Source organism: Glossina fuscipes, unplaced genomic scaffold (assembly GCF_014805625.2).
Source record: "Glossina fuscipes isolate IAEA_lab_2018 unplaced genomic scaffold, Yale_Gfus_2 27, whole genome shotgun sequence".
In the NCBI taxonomy this organism is placed as follows: domain Eukaryota; kingdom Metazoa; phylum Arthropoda; class Insecta; order Diptera; family Glossinidae; genus Glossina; species Glossina fuscipes.
This window is the reverse complement of record NW_023998422.1, coordinates 3,869,132-3,891,544: the sequence shown is the minus strand read 5'-3', so window position 1 is coordinate 3,891,544 and position 22,413 is coordinate 3,869,132. Positions and strand designations below refer to the sequence as shown.

The 22,413-nt window shown below is 33.2% G+C and overlaps 1 protein-coding gene across 1 annotated transcript in view; it reads right to left on the bottom strand.

Moving 5' to 3' along the window:
• Nucleotides 1-20,749, bottom strand: part of LOC119635688 — a 36,671-nt gene extending 15,922 nt beyond the window's left edge. Inside the window, exon 1 of the mRNA XM_038030641.1 lies at nucleotides 20,138-20,749. Coding sequence (XP_037886569.1) covers nucleotides 20,138-20,167 — 30 coding nt within the window. The 5' untranslated portion in view covers nucleotides 20,168-20,749. The remainder of the gene's footprint in view (nucleotides 1-20,137) is intronic.
• Between the last annotated feature and the right edge of the window lie 1,664 nt (nucleotides 20,750-22,413).

Below are 22,413 nucleotides of genomic sequence, written 5' to 3'. Positions count from 1 at the left end.
GTGAAGAAAAGGATTGTGAGCAGACGACCGCACTCTAATGGTTGTTTGTGCTCAAGCGATAAGTGTTATGCTATTACCGACCTGAGCACATGTCACCATAGCTACAACATAGCCATTACTGTCAAGGAGTACAAGCAGGGTGTTTGAAATTCAATGTTAAACCCCTACATATATGTTGTTCTTTTTCAAAGTTCACCACAAAATTCTATTAAGAAGCATGAAAAATGCATTTTAATTAATTAAATTTATGAGAAATAAAGTGATTTATGTTTCTTTTTTATTTTTACGTAGTAATTGAATTTATATTGTTTGCTTAGAAACAAACACACGTGCGGTAATAGAAATATTTAAATGATTTATTAGAGGAAAGATTTCAAATTTAGTTAAATAATTTTTTTTTTTTGTTTTTTTGTTTGTTTATTATTTTAATTCAATTAAAAGTAAAGCAAAGTATTTGTATAAAGATTGAGATAAAGAGATTTGCTTTAAAAAAAGATTTTTTTATCATCAGGAACAAATTAGTTTTATTTCCTAAATGCAAATCTACGTCGCTTTTTTAGCAAATCCATGAACAGGCGAGACGTAATAAAATTTTATTTTAAAAACTTTTTCCGTCACTTTAAAGTTTCAACGGTTATCGTGAATAAAATGCGGTATCTGCTCCTTAGTCGGCTTCTCTACGAGATTAATTGCAATTGACGGTGAACGTCTTTGCTGAATCTAAAGTGATGCGGTCTTATGTTAAATAAGTAATTTGAACGTTCGAATTTATAAGAATCGATAAAATTGTATGCGGTTTCGAAAAGTTTTGATTGGTTTTTTGTTCTAATTTTCTATGTATTGTTACTTGAATGTCTTCAGTATTAATTACGGCGTAACATAACTGCAAATTTACTATGACAAGAAAGAGCAATCCAAGAATTGATATTCAATTTGGGCTGGGAACATACCTCGGTTGGGGCATATTTTCCATACCTTTCCCCCTCTGACGAGCATCGCATATAGCAGATTAGTAGCTATACGGATTCGAACATGTGCAAGTAAAAGAGCATAGATGATGATGATGATGAATATTTCGATTATTATTCATTTGTACACCCAACGATCTTGCAAAGAATTTGTCAAAAGAATTTTAATTGAAATTTGGCCGTTTTATAGTCAAAGTTCCATGGAAGTTCCAAAGCGATACAAATCGACGTTAAATAAATTATTCATGAATTAACGGTCAATTATTCGGTTAATCTTTGATTAAAATGAATTTTTTACTTTGATACTTGTCCAAAAATTAAGTTTGTATATACATATATACATATATATATATATATATATTTACATATAGATAATTATCTATACAATTGTGTTAAGAGGTTTATTTTTTCTCATTTTGAAGTGTTTGCAAAATATTCCAAAATTCGAGTTCAAGGTAGTTCCGGTTTATAGTTGTATCTGTTGCACATATAGCGTGTGAATTGGGACTCTCTTAAAGTAATACAAAACGATAATATTAACATAAACTTGAGTGTAACTGCAAGCTATCATCCCAATATGAAAATATATATAGAAAAAAATAAAGTCAACAAGCTTTTATAGACGACTTAAGGCGAATACATGGACACCCAACGTAATATATCAATCGGTTTTCCGACTATAGAGAATTTCCCTTCAAAATTTTTGTTTTTTTTTTTTTTGAATCTATGAGCACGAGTTGAAAATATATATATAGATTTTTAGTTAAATTTTGAACGGATGTATACTTTTAAGGTTGGACAGCAGTGTGGCTTACGTTTAAAATCAGGTGGTGGCACGTGCCTATGCGAGGATCGTTTACGGCAACGACTGCCCTTCGACGATCGCAATGGCGTTTATCCTTGGAACGTAAGCGAGTTCACTGCCGGCATCTGCCATGCTATTCGCCTACATGCTACTCATGTCCACAAGTACTTATAAGCGTTTGCACTGACTCAGAACACTTTTTAAAGTATTTGTGATAAATTTGAAAGATTTATCCTTGCCCCCGCATATAAAACAATCGCAAAGTACTCTATGATGCATAATTTTTGATGTCAAGAGGAAAATTAATTAAATAAGTAGACCTTCCGAGAGAAACACCTAAAAACATGTACTCGTATAGATCGTCTATACAACAAGGTTAACCAGTTTACGTTTTATTGTTACGCTTTTTAGTATAGGGAGAAATAAAAAAAAAAAAAAAAACAAATTAACATAAGACTTTTTTTTTTTTTCTATAAGCATTTAAGCAATAATTTATTGAGGTTTTTGAACTCTTCTCCAAGAAAGCAAAGTATTCTTTGAATCATTAAGAAATGGGATTTAATGATTAAATTGGATTAACTCTGTATTAAGAGTATTTCATGTTGCTTCAACACATGTCTATCATGTAGCATAAAACAGTTTTAATTGCCTACTTACTTACAACTTTTTTTTTTTTATATGTTCTTTTTTTTTTTTTGTGCTATATTTACTTACAACATTTTTTACGATTTTTTTAAGGTTGAAGGAAATGGATTTTTAAAGTTTTCGAAAAAAAATAATTAACGTAAAGGGAATAAAAGTTTTTTTTATAGCTTACTAAGGAAATGAAGTAAACAGTGTAATAAGGTTAATGCTTACTTTTATGTTATACTTAAATATAAAGCAGAGTCTAGGTTACTAAGGTTGAATGAAAAAAAAAAAAAAAATAAAATAAATTATCGCAAATTTTTGTAAATAATTACAAAATTATGCAGGAAGAAAAGAAGGCTTTGAGAAGAACTTTTTATTTTTTCTATAGGATTTTATGTATTTTCTGCAATAACTGTCACAAGTAATTAAAGCCATTTGAGAATAACATGTTGTGCGAACCAATTAGACTGTTCTCCTTATACCGTGCATCGCTTGCGGCACAAAGGTATATTAAGTTTGTGTGGGTGGATGCAATACTCAAAGGAACTTTAGGTAGATTCACCTTTGATACAGGCTCACTTTTTGAATCGACCTACACTTGCCGTTCGTCCATCCGTCCGTCCGTCCGTCTGTCCGTCTTGTTTTCTTGTGTTCAAGCTAGGGGGTCGTTAATTTTCGAGAAATTTTGCTGAAATATGCCCAAGGACATACGCTATTGAATAACCGTATTAAACAAAATCGTGTAGGGTATTTAATGGTGAACTTTGTATCGCTATAGTATTTTTATCTGTTTTGAAAAACATTGCAAAGAAGCAAACAATTTTAGTCCCTGATTTTAGTACTCGCAACACACTGATTCGTTGCAGTTGAAATGTGTGTGTTTGCAAAATAATCTTATTATAAACATTTCCGCTGTCATCTTCAATGCGCGTACAAACGAGAGAAATACATATTAGTTTTGTTGCAAAAATGTTAAATACTCATCTATTTAGCACTTAATATAACGACATGAAAATGACGTTTTGCCGTTAATTATGGACATGCTCTTAGCTCGATTGAGAGATCATTATTAACATAATTGAAATCTATGTCAAATTTTGAAACGATGTGCGATGTAGATCGTAATTGATTTAACATTGAAGTTTTTAGTTTGCTTGCCGCAGATAAACGAGTTCGTTAGTTATTGGCGGCAAATAATGATCATTTTTATCCACGATATGAAATAGAATCAAGCATTTATAGCTTTAATGATAAGTGTGTGTATAATGCGCTACATTAAAATAAAGAACAATTTTACCAAGCAGTTGTTTTTATGCATGTGCTCTACGAAGGGGGAGAAGGAGAAGCAAAGAAAACACCATTTAATCGATCTCAAACGATTTTGCCGGAACATAACGGTAAATGGATAATATGTTTGCTCTCGATCAAACTTGTGCGAATACGGCGAACACACACTGCCGAAGAAGCGAAATAGAAATTCATTTGATCGCTACAAGCGCCCTTCGCATTCGATGTGTTTGCACACATCCTGAGCTATCGGTGCAAACGTTTTGAGATTTTTGATCTCTTCAAGTTATTTAAATTTCAAAATTATTATAAACCTACTTACTATTACTTTCCATATATAATCGTTTGCAATTGTCGTTTATCTGTGCGATCACAACAGTTAACTGTGAGTCTAATACTTGTTCTTAGGTGTTGTAAACGTAAAAAGAGAACTTACAACTCCTTATCCAGGGACTTAGAATAGCTTACATGTTCATATCTTACGTACAAACGTAAGCTTTTCATTCTTGATTTTAACAATGAGATTAGCTCGATATGTACTGCTGGGACTAACAAATAACATGTACACATGTTATTCTTCATTCGTCTCTTTTCATTAGGCTGCTTATCTTGCTTTCCTTACTTTCTATTTTTTTTTGTTTTGCACTTAATATTACACAAACATTTCATATTATTACACCTTATACTTGCATTTAACAAGTAGATAGTAGAGTAATCGTATCATGTTAGGCCTTGAATGGCTTCAACATTTACATATGCCCTAAAAACAAAAAAAAGAAAAAAAAAAGAAACAAATAATAACACTATTGTGGACTACGGTTCAAGATCAAATACCCTTCGTCACCCTACAGTTATAGATGTATCTTTGCTTTGACTTTGCAAAATAATGCTTTCTATTCGAAGCGTTCGAAAAAGTGTTCCGATCCGAATCATTTGCAATAGCATTGTCCTTGCGCCGGTATATCAAATTTCATCGAAACATTTCAAATATTTGGACCCAACAAACGGTAAAACAAGCTTAAATCTATTCATAAAGTGATTCTGACTCGATCGTTGTAATAAAAATCGGTTCTATCTTAAGTTCTTCTGGCTCTGTTGAACACATCCTCAACATAGAAATAGGTGGTGTAGGGTATAAATAGGTTTCAATATTTGCACAGCTACAATCACCAGTCAGTTAGCAAGACTTTTCCAATTTCCAGGTGTAATCACCAGTTAGTTAGCAAAGACTTTTCCAATTAAATTGTGCGGTCATCGCCAAACATGTTATATTTTTTCTGCAGTTGTTTTCATGCGACGTAGCGAATGCGCCGATTCAGCTTTATTTCTTTAATTGAATCAAAATGATATCTGAATTAAATAAGGCAAACATTTCGATTGCGAACACATGTGTAACAAATAGTTGATAGAAAAATTTCGAAAAGCCAATGCAGTCTGAGAAGATGCATTAACGTAATGCAGAAATTGAAAATTGTCTTCCTATAATTCTGATGAATAGTATAACGCGTAGAGGACATAACACACAATAAAATTCACTACAATGGAACAAGTAGGAAACACTTACAGCCCTGTTCTGGCCAACATCACACAGGCATCACAACTTAAGACAAAAAGCCATAACAAGAAAACGCGTTTTTTTCTCTTGTGAGTTATCACCTGTCACACTGCCAGAATATTCTCCCTGGGTCTTACCATTCTTTTGTCAATGCAGAGTTAATCTTGTAAAACCTCGTATTTACTGCTTACCCTCTTTAACCTTGTATTTAAAATTTATAACTAATACGAGTTAAAAGGAAGCTTGTGATTAAAAATGACAAAAAGTTTCATACCCTACAACACTTGCACAAGAGTGCGTTAAGTTTGAAGCATTTGAGAGAGATTATACGTATAGGTTCAAAATCACTTTCGGAGTCCATCTAAACTTTTCCGTCCGTCCGTCCGTCCGCCCGTTTTTTATTTTTGTATTCAATCTACAGATTATATAATTTTTAAGTTATTTTGATGGAATTTGGTGCACCGATGTGTTTTGGCCCAAGGACGTACGCTATTTGAAATGGTTCGGATCGGACCACTTTTCCGATCACTTCCTGTACGATGGCAAATTTTGAAAAGCCGTTATATGAGCAACTGCAAAAAGCGAACGGTATGTTTGAAGGTATGTACGCGAAGGGCATGTAATAGTGTTTCGGGGTCCACTGTACCGTATTTCCTTGTTTTAAATTATATTGAAATTTAACTTAAACAAGTTTCGTTACTTGGTATTACTTCGTGAGAAAAACTGAAACAGAAATATTTTTTTAAAATAGCTTAAGTTTTTTTTTTTTTCGTTTATTGATTACATAAATATTCTTAAAATTATTTAAATTAAAAAGAATCAATTAATTTGAAAAAATATATGTAAAATATGCAAAATAATTTTCAATTGTCTCAAGAATTGTTCCACTCATTTGAAACTGTTCTAATGACCTTTAAAGTGGCTATTAAAGGTAAATTTTACAAAGCATTTATTGTAGAAAATCAGAGTTATTCACTAAAGTTAATTAACTTTAAAATTATAATGATTATAAAGCAATTATTAGTAACCATGAATGCAAGTCATTAAGGCACTTAAGAAATTCAATTTCGAGTGCATTAGAAAAGTAAAAAAAAAAATAACAAGAAAAAAATAACATATGTATGTGTATGTTTGTATAGACAAATCGCACCGCTGACAATTGAAAAGCGGGTTTACAATCTCGTGCACACAAGCTTCAATTTTTAGGCATTATATATATATTTTTAAATTAATTTGTATTGATTATTAAAATCGTTGAGAGAATACAAAATGAGAAAAAAAAAAGAGACAAAACTAAACGAAATCAAGTCAATGCTTAATGGTTAACCCTGACATTGGTCAACAACAATAAAGCGTTTGCTAAGTTCAATAAAAACAACAGCAAAATGAAAAAAAAAAAAAAAACAAAGTTTTCAGTTATTGAAAACATAAATTGGTTAAGCACTTATAAATGTATGTCTGTGTATATGTATGTTGTTATTGTATATTTGGCCTAACTACTAGAGAATGAATGCATGAATAGAGAATATTTAAGTTATAAAAAGGGGGAGAATAATAGAAAAAATTAAAAACACTATAGTGGGGCACGGTCTACTGTTAAATACCCTGCACCATCCTCAAGTACTTATATAATCAATTTTCACAATACTACATTGTATGGGAAATGGTGGAGAAAGTAGTCTTATGAAAATGAGAGGAGTGGTCGAAAAAATGATCCGATCCGAATCATTTTCAATGACGTTTGTGCTTTGGCTAAAACCCATAAATGTTCCGCATTTTATCAAAATATCTCAAAAATTGGGAGCTATAAGCTGAACACAAGATCCGGGCAGACGGACAGAAAAGCTTCAAAAAGTGATTCCCAATCGATCGGTATAATAAAGGATGGGTTTACTTCAAATCATTGTGGGTACTGCTTACATCAGGACAAATTTAATAACCCCTTATACCAGAAGACGGACAGACAAGCTTCAGAACATCATTCTGAAACGGTTGGAATAATAGAACGTGTCAAGTTTTTCTGTATGGAAACTTAACATATTCTTACACCGCAAGACGGGCTTGCGGACAGGCCGACAGACAATTTTCAGAAAGTGATTATAAGTCCATCGGTAAAGTTGAGTCTATTTCAACTTCTTCTGGATGTTGCATACATCCGCTCAAGCTGAATATACCCTTGCATCACAAATGGTGTAGGGTATAGAAACAAAAGAAAAGTGAAATAAAACGTAAATGAGAAAATAAGTAAGCAAAACAAAAAACTTAACGCACGTGACTCTTATTGGCACGATGTAATGAAGCATACACATAGGAATACATACAAATGCTTCTCTTTGAAAAGTTGATTACTTAGCTGCAAATTTTATTCTAATTCCGAAAACGTATGCAAAATGAACAAACGAGAGTTTACTCTTCATGCCAAAGCTATATCGATTAGATGGTGAATGTACTTAAATCCATCGATTACGTGTGTAAGACTGTTCTATGGAAGTGTTAAAAAAAAAAACACTCTTTTAAACTGTGCATGTAAAGTAAAAGGTTTTCAATTATAGCGCTTAAGGCTGTCCGTCTTTAAGTAATTTATTGTTTAAGCTCTCATAACTGTAACGAAAACTTAAATATACATTTTTACTTAAGATGTGAAATATAAGTGCGACGTATTCACATTAGCTAAGTAGAGTATAGAATTACGGAAATGAACATTTCTTAAAACCAAGCTATCATAATACGTTGAAGAAAGTATGCAATACATTTAAAATTTGCTGTTAATGTTTATATCTATAGCACGAAATTCCAATATCTGATTAGTGCCGGCTAATCTACACGCATTCCTACAATCCTAGCAATGATCTTTGCGGTGTTGGTGCATGTGCTTTAGACCGTCCGTGGGTAGTCGAGAAATGCCGTGTACTGCTCTTATGGTGAAGAACTAACTAATAAAATTTGAAATATTGTAGGTTGATACATTCACACATGCATGCATAAAGAAACTTTTGAAATGATGTTTATGATAATTGTACTAAGCAATTACGGTTTAATATGTTATCAGGTTTTCAATTATGAGCTCATGCATAAGGTGATCAGGAGGTCAGTTTATTAATGGCATTTACTTCCAAGCACAAATTGGAAGTAAATACACTGAGAACTCCGTGATCGACTTTTATTCAATCTAACACTTTGGACATGTGCGCTGTACGAGTAGCCTGCCGATGGTCCGAAATAAGTGGGGGCAATAGGAAGAAAGAAAAGAAAGAAAGAAGGGATCATAGGAATGCATATATATAAAAGACATCCGGATACTATGTATCCTGATTAGATTATTTCAATTGCGAACTCTGTTCACCTTTGCGTGTCATTTGCAGAAACCATTATAACTCAAATTATTCGTTCTTAGTATTACATGAGGAAAAATCTATGACAAGCAAGCGAGCAAATCTTTTACACCAACGCCCTTTATCCTAAAAAAAGGCTAAAAAAAAGGAAAGGAACTAAATTTTCGCACCCTATAATATTGGATGGGCACGGTTGATTTTTTCTATTTTTAGAATTAGGTGGAAAATCATATCGCCTACCTTAGGTAGGGTAAGAGTGATGAACAAAAGAGACCGAAAGCAACGATGTTCTAGATATTTGTCGCGTAGGCACTACTAATTTGTGAGGTCTTTTTGATATTGCTCAAAATCGGCCGGAATATCTAGTTATACGTGCTAGGACTTTTTATGAACGAACATATTTTTTTAATAATATGAATCTACATTCTTACCCATACAAACAAAAGAGAGGACATTTTTCGACACAAAGACTAATACGAGTGCTTTGAAGGCAAAGTTTGATAATTTGCTAAATGGTATTCAGATTTTATAAAAGTTCCCCAATACGGCTGTGTTTAGTTTACTGTTCACACTATACTTACGCACACTTGTACGTGCATTGCAGGTTCGTTTATATTTGATTAATTTAGAGGTATCTCAGTGGGGCTACAAGTCGAATAATCTAAAAGGATACCTTAAGCTAAATAATTTGTTGATCTATTTTAATCTCACTTTATATTCTTCGGAACCTTTGCAATTATTTTCATTTGTACCATAAACTTACGCTTACTACTACTGCTATAAACGCATTATTGTTGGTGTTCTGCTATTTGTATTGTCTATGATTTAATATTGTGGATGTAGTTTACTAAATCAAATAAATGCCAAATGTCAAAAATAGACGTAGAAAGAAATTCTGAATGAGCAAAAATCCCTTGGAGGGAATATAGAATAACAGGAAGCACACCTTTGGTAGAATTTCAACTTTCAAACTCTTTATGATCAACGAAATTCTGCTAAGATATTGTTAAGAAATGACAGCATATGACGGGTACTGCAGCACATCTCAACCATGAGTTTTTAATTTATTCTTCAAACGGTTTTGAGGCTAGATTAAGTTTCTGTGTCCTAGTTGTTCTTTGATGCATCATTCATATTGATCATCATTTGCTGTTTCGAAGGTATCCATGTTAACGGTTCAGCTTTTAAGCTTTGAATTTTCATTTTTCGTCATGGTAACGAGACAAGTCAAAACCGATTTTCTTTCATATCTCTTGAACAGTATATCACTCATGAATTTTCAGTTTTCCCACTGAAGAACTCATATGAGAGAGAACTCATATTTTTTAGAGTTTTTTATCTTCGCATTGGTGTGTGAGGGGATACTATTGATATCCCATTAAGTTAAGTTAGATTTGCCAACATTCGTAGCGTTTGCTTTTCTTCCTAAGCGACGAATATTGCTTGCAACTTACCCTCAAGAGTTGAGACAATTTTATCGGTTTTAGCAAGTTCATAGTAAACCGTCCCAAGAGGATGTTAATGCGACGTTCGTAGCTTCACATATAAATATTATTGCCGTTATTGAGGCATTCATATGAGTTTTTAGATGGCACCAATCAATTTCATAGCATTCCGACTACTGGTCCATAAGTTATAGTTTTTTTTTATTGTTCGCTATATGGTTTTAAAGGTTCACTATATGGTTTAAAGGAGTGCAATCCAATTCCATATTTGTCCAACTAGACAAAGACCAGTAAGATTATTTCTCCAGTATCCAGTATCGATTGATTTGTAAATCGACTGAATGATTTTTCGGTTGTTGTCACATACGACACAAAAATTGTGTTTTAAATTTCGTACCCTGAAGATATTTTTTATTGCCATCTCTTTCAAGTATTACTAAACGCTTCGTTTCATCATTCCTTATGTGTGATATGTTACACGTATGCATAATTCCACAGACAGATGGAGAATACACTCGTAGCATTTATAACTGGAAGAGTTGACATATATTGCTACGTGTGCATTGCATTGTCACGGGTAAAATAAACTGTGTGTTGTAGCATAAACAGATCATAAACGAAATGACGTCTTTATGTGAGTAATCTTTGACTTACATATTAATTAATTTTACACTTAATATTATTATTACATTTTAGCTATGCATTATCTATTCATTTACAATTTAATTAAGGTACTAAAGCATACTTTAAAACGTGAAATTAGTTTTTGATTATATTGCTTATGCTGCATTAAACGAATTTAGCGTTTTAAAGCGTGTCATTAGTTTTGTGCTTGCTATGCACTTTACATTTTGCTTACAATTTGTTTGTACTTCATTAAAGGTGTGCTATCTTAAAATAGAAAGGACCCTTCTAAGGAATGAGATTAATTGAAATAATTTACAATTGTTGCAATAATGCAATTTATACTTCTTCGTTGCGGAATGGATAATCACCCTCATGGCAAGTTATTAAGTGGGAAGCCATTGTATTTTAGTAAATAGCACTTTAGTGATAGATGGCCTGCCATCAAATAACCAATATCGGCCCCATACTTATTCATTTGATGAATTTCCAAAATAAGGCTTTATATGGGAAGTGATCTAAGAAGAGGTGCGATATTCAATGGCCTTAGGCCAAAATATACGCTTGTATAAATAGCTTAAAAATTGCGACCCGAATGCTGAACATAAGAAAACAACGCAGGCACTGGGCAAACGGGCAGACCTGCTCAGAATTACTTTCTGATTGTTATAAAAAAGTTGGATTTTTCTCAAGTCCTTCTGGCCCGTTGCATGCATCCGCAATAATTTTACATATCCTTATACCACAAGTGGTGTAGGGTATAAAAGCGTATTTTTCGTAATTTCTTTGGGATTGAGGAAAGGCATTGGCATAGTAACATTCGAGTAGGTTGCTAAACATATGCTTAGGTATAAAAAAAGATATTTTTCACCAATAATAGAAAAATGGCAACACTGCAGCCATTCTCACGAAGCACATTTACTGCAAGGCAATCTGGAGCAAGCTGGATACCTGATGCGGTTTTGAAAAAAATCAAAACAGGGAAAATTATTTTATATTAAAGCCTGTATGTAGCTACAGAAATACATGGGATATAAATATCTGTGTGTGAATGATTTAAAAATATTAATTTTTATCTGATTGGCTTGTGTGTAGTTGAACGAAAAGGTTCAATTTTCGAACAAAAAAAAGTACTTTAAATTTAGTTATCGAAAATATCCTACATATCTATCTTCTGAATGTTATTTTAAAGATTGAAAATTCAGATGAAAAGAAGCGAAATCGCTGGACTTATATTGCTTGTCGCTTTGAAAAGTCGATTTTCGAGAATAATGTTTTTTAATGAAATTTTGATCAATTGAAGAAATCTTTAGGATTCGCTCTTAGGTTCCATATGCATTAATATATTTTATATATGGTTAAATGAAAGTGCATCACTTCCATCACAATCGCTTTTTGTGGTCTCTGCCGCTGTTATAAAAAACAAGGTATTTAAAATATCAAGTATTAATTATGACCCTTTTACTCTAATTGAATATTAAATATATCTTCATATAAGCTCTTAATTATATATATTTTGTTCACATATTTTTTCTTCATTTATATTATATTTATGACTTAATTAGTGTAGGACTTTTAATTGTCATTAAGCTTACAACTTTAATCAATGAACAATAATCAATTTTGAAAAAAAAAAAAACATCTGATTAATTACCCTCTGTTAAGATCTATACATAATATTTATAGGCTTTATATTGTGTTTAATACCATACAAAGATACGATGGCAGCAGAGGTAGACTTGTTTTTGTGCGATAGATGGGGTCCGCAGCAAAAAAAAGGCCAAAGAAAAAAAATATTTTTACCTTAATAATATTGCTCCTACAAATGAATTTTTACAGCATATTGTGCGGCGATGACGGACCGCGTAAAAAAGTCTCGCTTACAGATAAAATGAAAATGCAGATTGCAATAAGCGAAAAAATGCATGGAAAAATTTTAACGCCTCATTATAAATGCGGAAACTGTTTCTGGTTGTAGTACAAACCAAGCACATTCTTTCCTCCGATTTTTATCTCCATATACATTTATATTCCGCATGGAAAAAAATTGCACAAAACAAATAAGTCGCATAAAAGCAATCGTACAAATTAGAAGCGCATATAAAAACCGCTCACGAACAGGTTCACCTGTAAATGAAAACAAAACAAGTAATAACACTATAGGGAGTCACGGTCGACCATTAAGTACTCTACGTCAGCCTAGAATTAATAACAGAAGTTTTCAAAATAAGTCTTTATATGGAAGGTGGTCCCAAAAGTTGTCTGATCCCAACCATTTTTAATAGCATTCGTTTTTGGGCCAAAACACGATAGTGTACCGATTTTCATCAACATAACCCAGAAATTGTAGGTTGAACGCAAGTAAAAAAGACAGACGAATGGACAGACTTACTTCAATTGATTCGGAAAGTGATTCTGTCCGAAGATGGTATCTGTAGAAACTTATTATACTCTTTTGTCACAAATGGTGCAGAGTATAATAATATGAACAAAATCTTTAGTAGAATTATTTAAAAAAAATCCTATTATATATGAATGAAGTGAAATTAATTTGTAAAAAAATGTAGGATTTTATATATATTATTGTTAATGGTATGTTTTGACGGACAGAGCAGAAAAAAAATATTAGGTTTTTAAAGCGAATTTTAAATACCTATTTCACACTACGTAGTTTAAATTTTTTTGCAGTTTGTTTAGACGCATATGTTCAAAAAAAAAAAAAAAGAAAATGAAAATATAATTGTCATATAAATAAAGATATATTCCTATATAGACATATGTTTTTTACGCAAAAGGATGAATCATTTGTTATTGACTCGCTGAATTGCAGAATAAGAAGAAGATATCGACATATTGTTATAAATTTTAAAGAAAAAATAAACTTGAAAAAAGAGAAATCTTGAAGCAAAAATCACTTTAAAGTTTACGTATGCACGAATAGCCTGTAATTCGGTCATCATATTATTCGAGTCAGTTTGGATCAGGCGTACAAAAAATTTTTAAATCCGACGATATTAACCAGAAATTACGGCCAAGTTCGCATATGCTTTATTGGCTTTTAAATTTTCCTTGCGAATCATTGATTAATTATCATTAGTATGTCCTTGCCAAAGGTTTGTGTCTATGGCTTTATTGCATATTTATTCATATGTGTCCACTGTGCTCGCAGTTCAAGCGAATTTTCGAAATATACAAGATTTTCATAAGTTCAATAGCGCAGATAAGTAGAAGAGAGCGTGAAAACACTGATTGATTGATAAGTAAGTAGGTTGTAATACGTATACCTCGGGATTAATTCATTCAAGTAATGCATTTTGCAAGTTAATTAAATTCATTCAAGGCATCTCATCAATGCCGTGCGACATTGCGTATGAGTTACATATTGAATAAATTAATTGTTCTTGTTCTTGCTAATTCTCTACAAACGACTAACATGAACTTTCAATTAGTAAATTTGATTGGCGTTTCTCTTGGCCTCGACATAAAAAACGTTCCCAGATTTAAGTTCACAAAAATTGAAGAGAGTTTCAGGAACAATTAACTTAGTTAGTAATTTCAATTCAAGCAACTCTTGTAAAGCCAGAGCAATTTGAATGAAATTTGTTAAAAAAATTCAATCGGTTTTCTTAAAGAAGCCCTTCCCAAATATATATGTGGTGTTAATTTCCTTAATAGCATATCGAATGCAAAATTTTTTTCTACGTTTAGGATAACATCAACAACAATGCGTTTACAGAGAGCAAAGTGAGCTTACAATAAATCAATAAAATAGTTAGCTTAAGGTATCTTAATACAGCGTAAACTAATCAAGTATAAGCAAAGCTCGAATCCACGTACGCAACTTAGTATAGGTAGGCATAAGTATAGTATGCGTAGTAGAGTGAACATAGTCGCACTACAGTAGTAAATTTATGTAAAATCATAAAATCACTGCAGATATTTAGAAAATTATCAAAATTTACCTTCAAAGAACACGTATTAGTCTTTGTGTTTGGACGAATATCCTAGCTTTTGTTTATAAGAGCCATTGTAGATGCATATTATTAGAAGAATATGTTCGTTCTTACATTACACCACTTGTAGTACAGGATAAATGAAGTTTGTGCGGATGTGTGCAACACCCAGAAGGATTTAATATAAACACGTTTGCTTTTATACTGATCGATTAAGAATCATTTTCTCATTTGGTCTGGGCTTATCTGTCCGTATGTCCGTTCTATGTCTATCCATGTACTAGTGTGTTTTTCCCTTCTTTGACCCAAGCAACAACGCTATTGGAAGTGGTTCGGCTGTGTTCCACTTTTTCGACTATGTCCCTTACAACATTTTGTTTTGAAAAGTCACCGTATGCATAACAGTACCCCGGCCCATTATCACGTTTTTATTTGTCTTTTGCGCTTGCATGTGTCTGCGTGTACAACGAAAAAGAGTCTTTCGAGACAATAACAAAATTAAAAAAAAGACTTCGTCTCACATCGAACTTTCGAACTTTTTGCCAATAACTGAAAGTTGCAACTAGAAACTCTATTGTCGTTCATTCTCTTCGATCTAAGTTGTTTAATTTATATTTTCTCACGCACTTTCAATTATGTCCATGTTTAATATCAATCATGAAAGATGAGTGGCATACTAATTTTCAAATTCATTTTTAGAAATTTATTAAATTTTTTCATAACACGATCACAGTCAGATTGTGAATGTATACGTGCGTTTCTACAAACACACAGTAGGACGCAATTCTTAAAGAGGCTGCAGAACTTATTATTTGCCTTAAGAGTAAGATTCACGAGCGATGTCGTTGTGTGGTCTTTAAAAAAGTTTCTCTTTTCTGAATTTGTATAGAACTAAGTAAACACACGATAGTGGCCCACGTCCATTTAATATCCTGTACCCCCTGATAGTTATTTAGAAAACGACTTTTCGAAGTAAGGCATTATATGCACAATGGTCAAAATAGAGTTCCGAACAGTATCATTTTCAAGAGCAGTCGGCTTTGAGTCAAAACTCGTCTGCACCAAGGTATCTAAAAAACTGCGCTCTGTAGATTGAGCATGAGAAAAAGGGCAGACAGACGTGCAGGCAAGCCTACCTCGGTATAATAAAAGGTGGGTGTACCTCAAGTTCCTCTGCACACATCCGTACAAACTTAGTATACCATTGTACCAAAACTTAAGAAAGGGAATGCCAAGTAAAAAAATTATGTTCGACGGTAGCTACATCTTCTAAGTCTAACACTGTTACTCAAAGAAAAAAAAGGACACAAAATTAAATTTCTGCACTCTAGAGTAACGAGATGGCAGCGCGCGAGGTCGAAATTTTCCACTTTTGTGCATAAAATATTTAACAACGGTAGAGATGTTTCCCTTCCGACTATAGCACTAAATAGCACATGAAAAGTAGCCAGAGCTACGGTAAAATAGAGAAACATCCTTTAAAAAAAAGGGCATATTAAATAAAAAGTTTTTGGATAACTTGACTGATCCTGACACGACTGATAAAAATAAATTTCAGTGCAAGCACATAGGGCAGAGTACTTGTCAAATTTTGCCAAGCATTAAAGTATGCGAACAATCCTTTGACCATCTTGAGAGCCTCTAAACTTTATCCTTTGGTCGAATATATTTTTCTTACGCCTTTTACTTGATAAAACACTTTTTTTTTTACCATAGTCAGGTATGAACTTAGTTTAACGAGAAAGCTGTCGCTCATAAGAAAATCGGTCACTGCCTACACTTTTTAAAGATTTGATTTTGAATCCGTTTAAAGCCCTTCATCAAATAAGCCATAATTTTCTTTGCTTTCTAAATGAGTTAATATACGCGTTACAGTCTCCACAAATGATATCGAACATTTAGGATTTGAAAACAAGTAAAATCACTATACTGGGTAAATACCCTATACAACCTTACAACTATTCATATAACGGATTTTTAAAACAAGGCGTTATATGGGAAGTGGTCGGAAAAGTAATTCAATCGGAACCATTTTCAATGAGGTCTCTGCTTGGGCTAAAACCCATCAGTATATCAAACTCCCTTGAAATATGTCAAATATGGCGGCCTGTAGGTTGCACACAAGAACACAAGACGAATAGATAGACGGAAGGATGGGTTTGAACCGATTCAAAAAGTTCTTCTGGTATATGTTCAGATATAATACATGTAATATGTGTCCCAAGCTCTTCTGCATGTTGCACATATCCGCGCAAACTTAATAAACCCTTGCACTACAAGTGATGTAGCGTATAAGTATTGTTTACATTTCACATCTATACGTAACTATGGTTATAATTATGTGTCTATAAAAAAGTTATTGTCTTTATTGAATTGAATAATTTTTGGATTATCTAACGCATCGCAGGAATGAGTTTATAATGAATCATTGAAATGATAAAAATATAATTGATTATCAAATTTTTGATGTTTGTATAAAAAAAAATTATTTAAATTATTTCTCGAGATAAACGTAATATTATAATTTAAATGAGATATCGTCAACATTATATTATTATTCGCAGTTTCAACAGCCAAATATAAAAAAAATCGTTTGCATAAATTATTAAAAAAAATGGAAAAACGTCATTGCCGTTAGTTATTTATATAATCAACGCACGTTAACGGAAAAGACGTAAATTGAATCGAATTAAAATCGCTATAGAAAGTCAATGAATGAATGCATTGCAACCTAATTGGCTATAACTTTGGCGAACCTGAATTTCTTTTCTTTTTTTTTGTTTTTGTTTTTGCATTACTTTGAGAACAAGTTCTTTGTTGTTAACCTAAAAATACGAGTTTCACTAGATTATTGAAATTTCGCCAAACATGTACGCAATGCTTTTTTATCTTGAATGTTTCTCCGCGCCAAGCCACACAAAGATCTATGTAAATGTTATGCTATAGAACGAAAGGCATACATTTGCTGCAGTTATAGGCTTTAACAAAGCAAATCGTGCCTGCAGTCACGTATAGACTTTGAATTAAAATAACTTGTGATGAATGACTGAAATGAATGTTTGTTGCCTTTCGACTTATGTATTCAGTTTAAAATTTTGCAGTAATGCTTTGTTTCAATTAACATTAACTCGATTTACTTTGTGGCTGAAAAATGATTTTGTGTGTTATCTTATTCTGGTCAAAGATAAGTGTTATCTTACTTTTTATGATAGCCTGAAAGATGCTATACAGCAGGCATTTTTTTAATTAATCTACGATTTTTTCAATCGGTTCAGTTGTGTCTGTCTGGGCGTCCATTCAAAAGTTATACTGGGCACATAGCCTAAGATGAAGCGTAGTCCGCCCGCAATCGTGACCGGTTATCAGAAAAGTGTGTACATAGCTGTACGTGAGACAGAGTTTTTATGGAGCTATTTAACAGTTAAGCTCGAAAAATCGAAGCTATTTGTTAATTTTTATGCTAATGATTTTATCATATCCTAAGGCATATCCTTGATTGAATCGATTCAATTTAATTATATCCTTCGGTGTCATCCATCCATCCACTTATGATAACTTGATGGACTTAATGGTACACTGAAACGGTAAAAGCATTAGGGCTTTTAGCTTACACAACTTAGCTCAGATCAAGCTTGATACTGTCTGTTGCACAGCCGAGAGCTTCTTTACACTTACGTGTCGAGTACCGAAGGTTTCAACTAAGCCCGTTACAATTTTCTAACTAAACATTATTTATTAATTTATTTTCTATTTCGTTTTCTTTTCGTTTCTTCAATATGATCCACATATGCAACGTGGCAACGTTCGGGACGAGATGGGGAAAGAGGTAGAAGACGACCACAGCCTAGTGGATGCCTTCCCCAAAACACAACTTTCACGCATTTTCCAACCAAGTAGTTGTTACAGCTATGCTCAAGTATACTCTACCAAACTCTCAGAATGGTAGATTGTACAAGTCAGAGTTGGCAATGACTTGTGTAATAATAACAAAATTTTTATATGATACAAGAACACGCATAAGCAGCTTGAGGATCCGCATGAGCAGCCTGAGCAGCTGACAAAGGATCGCGAGGTTATTCAGTAGTACTTTAATCCATTCTCTGTAAATTTGTTTACAAAATAGACAATAAATAAATAAATATTTAAAAGCCCCTCGGGACGAGCTTACAGCAATATACCTTTCTACTTTTTTTTTTTTTAATTTCCCATAAATTATAATCTTTACAACAAAATAAAACGTTGAGTTAGCGATTGCATAAGCAACAGACTCTAAATTAAAACTTGGCGTTGGTCGAAATAGCTATACGTTACTTATGGAAAAGCAAATTTCGTTTCTCATGCTCGTCCCAGAACAAATATTGGACATCCATTATCTGCTGCAATTGTCGTGCTGACCTTATCAATTGTTTCCGAAGGTTTGCCGCATGTTTCTGTTTTCTGAGATTTCCCTTTCCCTGGTTTTTTTTTTTTTTTTTGATATTGCCAAACGATCTTATCAATATTTGTCCGAAAACGTAAATACAAAGAATGTTCGTAACATTTCGTCGGATTTACGAAGCATCAAGGCGGCAGACAGGACTCTAGATAGACAAATTGGACGAATTGGATGGACGGAATGGTACTCGAGTGGGCCAAAGGGACATAAGATGTTGATCTTCTTCTTAAGTACGTAACGCTTCTAGGACATATTTCAAGGGCTGTCAAAATAATGAGGAAATTATTTCAATAATTACGAACCGGAGTGAAGTAGAGTGAGCTTCTTGGTAGAAAAGTCTGGTCTGGACTCCTGTAAGTAATTTCTATAAACTTTACTCGAAAGTTCATTTGCGGTAAATAGAGTAAGTAACAAAGCGTAGTGAAAAATACTGCTGAGTTAAATAGCGTAGAAGAACATTTTTAAGAAAACGGGAAAGCCTCTCGATAAGTTCTAATAATTTATGGAAATCTTCTCTGGAGGTGCTTAGATGCTTAAAATTTTCTTTCTTTTTCAAGTTGATTTCGAAATTCCGAGATACGAAGATTTCAAAGTGGATTGGCCTCCACGAAGCCTCGAATTCATGGAATGTAAATCTAGGACGGTGCAGATCGTATACCAGTATAGCAATAATGTCTATACGAATAGATGGAAATCCAGAGTCAGTTTATGATGCCCGATATCGATCGTGCTTCGTACATGTTACTAGACACGGGAGGTTACAGCTTTACAGCTCTACTTGTTACCTCGAGTTCATCACCCATAGCTACTGACTCAATACTCAATATCGAGAACCACTATTATGACTAAGTGTCATGTATGGGATGAGGGAATTAATATGTCTTCAAGAGGCAAGGGTTTATAAAAAGTGTTTAATCACTTAATCAATCATGTTTTTCTTTTCTTTTTTGGCTTTTGCAGAGAAAGTATTACTAAGCAGCAACAACAAAAATTTGTAGCTGTTAGCTAGAGATTGGCAAAAGCGTGTATAAAATTTGTAAAAGAATACAAAAAAAAAAAAAGTATGCGCACACACACCTGCATATAGTCACTTATTCACTTACCTTGTCCAGTTGATGGCGTGCTCGAAACATGTTTGCACTGAATTTCTTTTTACCGGTTTTTTCTTTTTATTGTTGCTGGGGTTTTCCTTTTTTTTCTTTCTTTTTTCTTCTCTTCTCTTTTTTTTTTTTTTTTTTGCCTTTTTCGGCAGTTGTTATGCACTTTAGCGAAAAACGCAAAGAAAGTGAGGCTAACGTAATAGCTGAAGAAAACGTTAATGCTTCGGTTGTCGTTGTAAAACTTGTTTGTATTCACAAGTGTTTTTTTTAGATTTTATTTAAAATTTTTTTTTTTTTTTCTTTTGTTATTGATTTCCCATCAAAAATTAAACAAAAAAAGAAAAAGTATGCAAAAAATTGTTTTTTATGAAAGCAAAAAAAAAAAAAAAAGGGAAGAAAGGGAAAATTGATTTCTCTTCGATTCTTTTTATCAGCCACTTGCTTACACTTCTTGAATTTTGTTCTTTTATTATTAAACTGAACTTTAAAAAGAGCACACAAAAAAAAAGGAAAAAAATGAAAAAAGGTTTAAAAAGCAAAAAATAATTCAATGCTTGTTAAGTAAGAAATTGTGGTAAAATGAAAGAAACAACCGTTTTGTTTTATATTAAATTGCCAACTGATTGTTTATTTAATTTACAGTCAAGTCAGTTATACACAATAGCAGCGTCAGCTGCTGCAACAGCAACAAATATAACAACAAAAAGTTGAAATTTACCTGAATACACTTTATGGGGTTTGTTTGCGAAGCAAATACAAATATAAAATAAAAAACGCGGCTACGTCGAGCGATGGCGTTGTTGCTGCTGTCTTCGCTTTCGTTTTATATCGTTGCCGTCAGCAACAACAGCAGCATAGTCGGCAGCAACTTTTAAGCTACAATAATAAGAGCAGCGCTAGTTGCATTTGTTTTTCTTCTTTGTTTTCTTTCGCATTGATTGATAAAAAATACTAAAGTATCTGCAAACATTACATATTAATAGTATCTCGATATATGCTTCTGCTTGCATGCAATGCATTATATATATATATATATATATATATATATATGATAAGTAAACATGAATAATAAACAAGTTGTACGTGTGCTCTTTAACGTTCATGTATTGTTTTTTACTATTTGTACAATGTTTGTTGGCCTTACTGTTACGACTGCCTTAAGTTATAAGGTAAACTCAATTGTATTATACTTGATCTCATTGTGTGCTTACGGGATCTTCTTGTAGAAGAGAAGTAGGCATAGTCGATGGGTAAAGTATGTACAGCGCTGCGTGGTCAGCGGTGCGCATAAACAAAGAATTCAAGAACTTTATATCATTTTTACTTTTTTTTTCTAAAAAAAGTTATAGCAAAATAAAAAAAAAAATTTAATGTTTATTTTAATACCCATCGGCGGATAACGGGGGGTGTATTGATTGTGTCGAGACGTTTGCAACACCCAGAAGGAAGCTTCAGAAATCCCATAGTGTACATATATTGTTGATAAGCATGAAGTTCTAAACCGATTTACATAATTGCGTCCGTCCGTCCGTCCGTCCGCCCGTCCGTCCGTTCGTCTGTGTAGTGTGTGTCGCTAAGCGTTTTCCTGGGCGCGAAAACTCAGCAATTGGCCTGTAATTTGGCGCAAAGATTAGAATTAAGGCAAATCGGTCAAGGGCCCTCAGTCCAACATAACCTGAGACGTTCTCTGACAGATGCAAAGGTAACAATTTGTGCTTCTATTTTATCAGTGGTCCCAACGGTCTTGATCAATTCAGACAATCAAGCATGTGGACATAGCCATTGTATAATAGGGGAAGAACTTAAAGAATAGCCAATCAGCAGGAAAGTTATATTCGGATGGAGCTGAGTCTCGCATACGCACCAGCATTAAAAGATTTGGCGCCCCATGATTTTTTTAATTGTCATAAAAAAGTGAATGGGATAAAATATTTACGTTTGACCTTTCACTTCACTAACAAACACTGTTAAGAAGAATTAATGTACCCTTTTGTGACGTTCACCATAATTAATTTAGAACTAATTTTTTGGCATACACAGTATTTGCCGATTGCGTCATTGCCGATAGTAAACGAGAAGATCAGTCGACCGTCGTGCTACTCAGTTGTTAGGCCATGCTCCAGTGCATGGCGCAAAATCTATGCTTTTCATGACATGTATACTTCGGCGAACCAAAAGGAATTGTGAAAAAATAAATCATGTTTGGGAGCAAACAATAATTTCAACTCGTGCTCTTCGCTTATGGCACAAATTCATTATCGGAAGTCAAACTCGTGGTT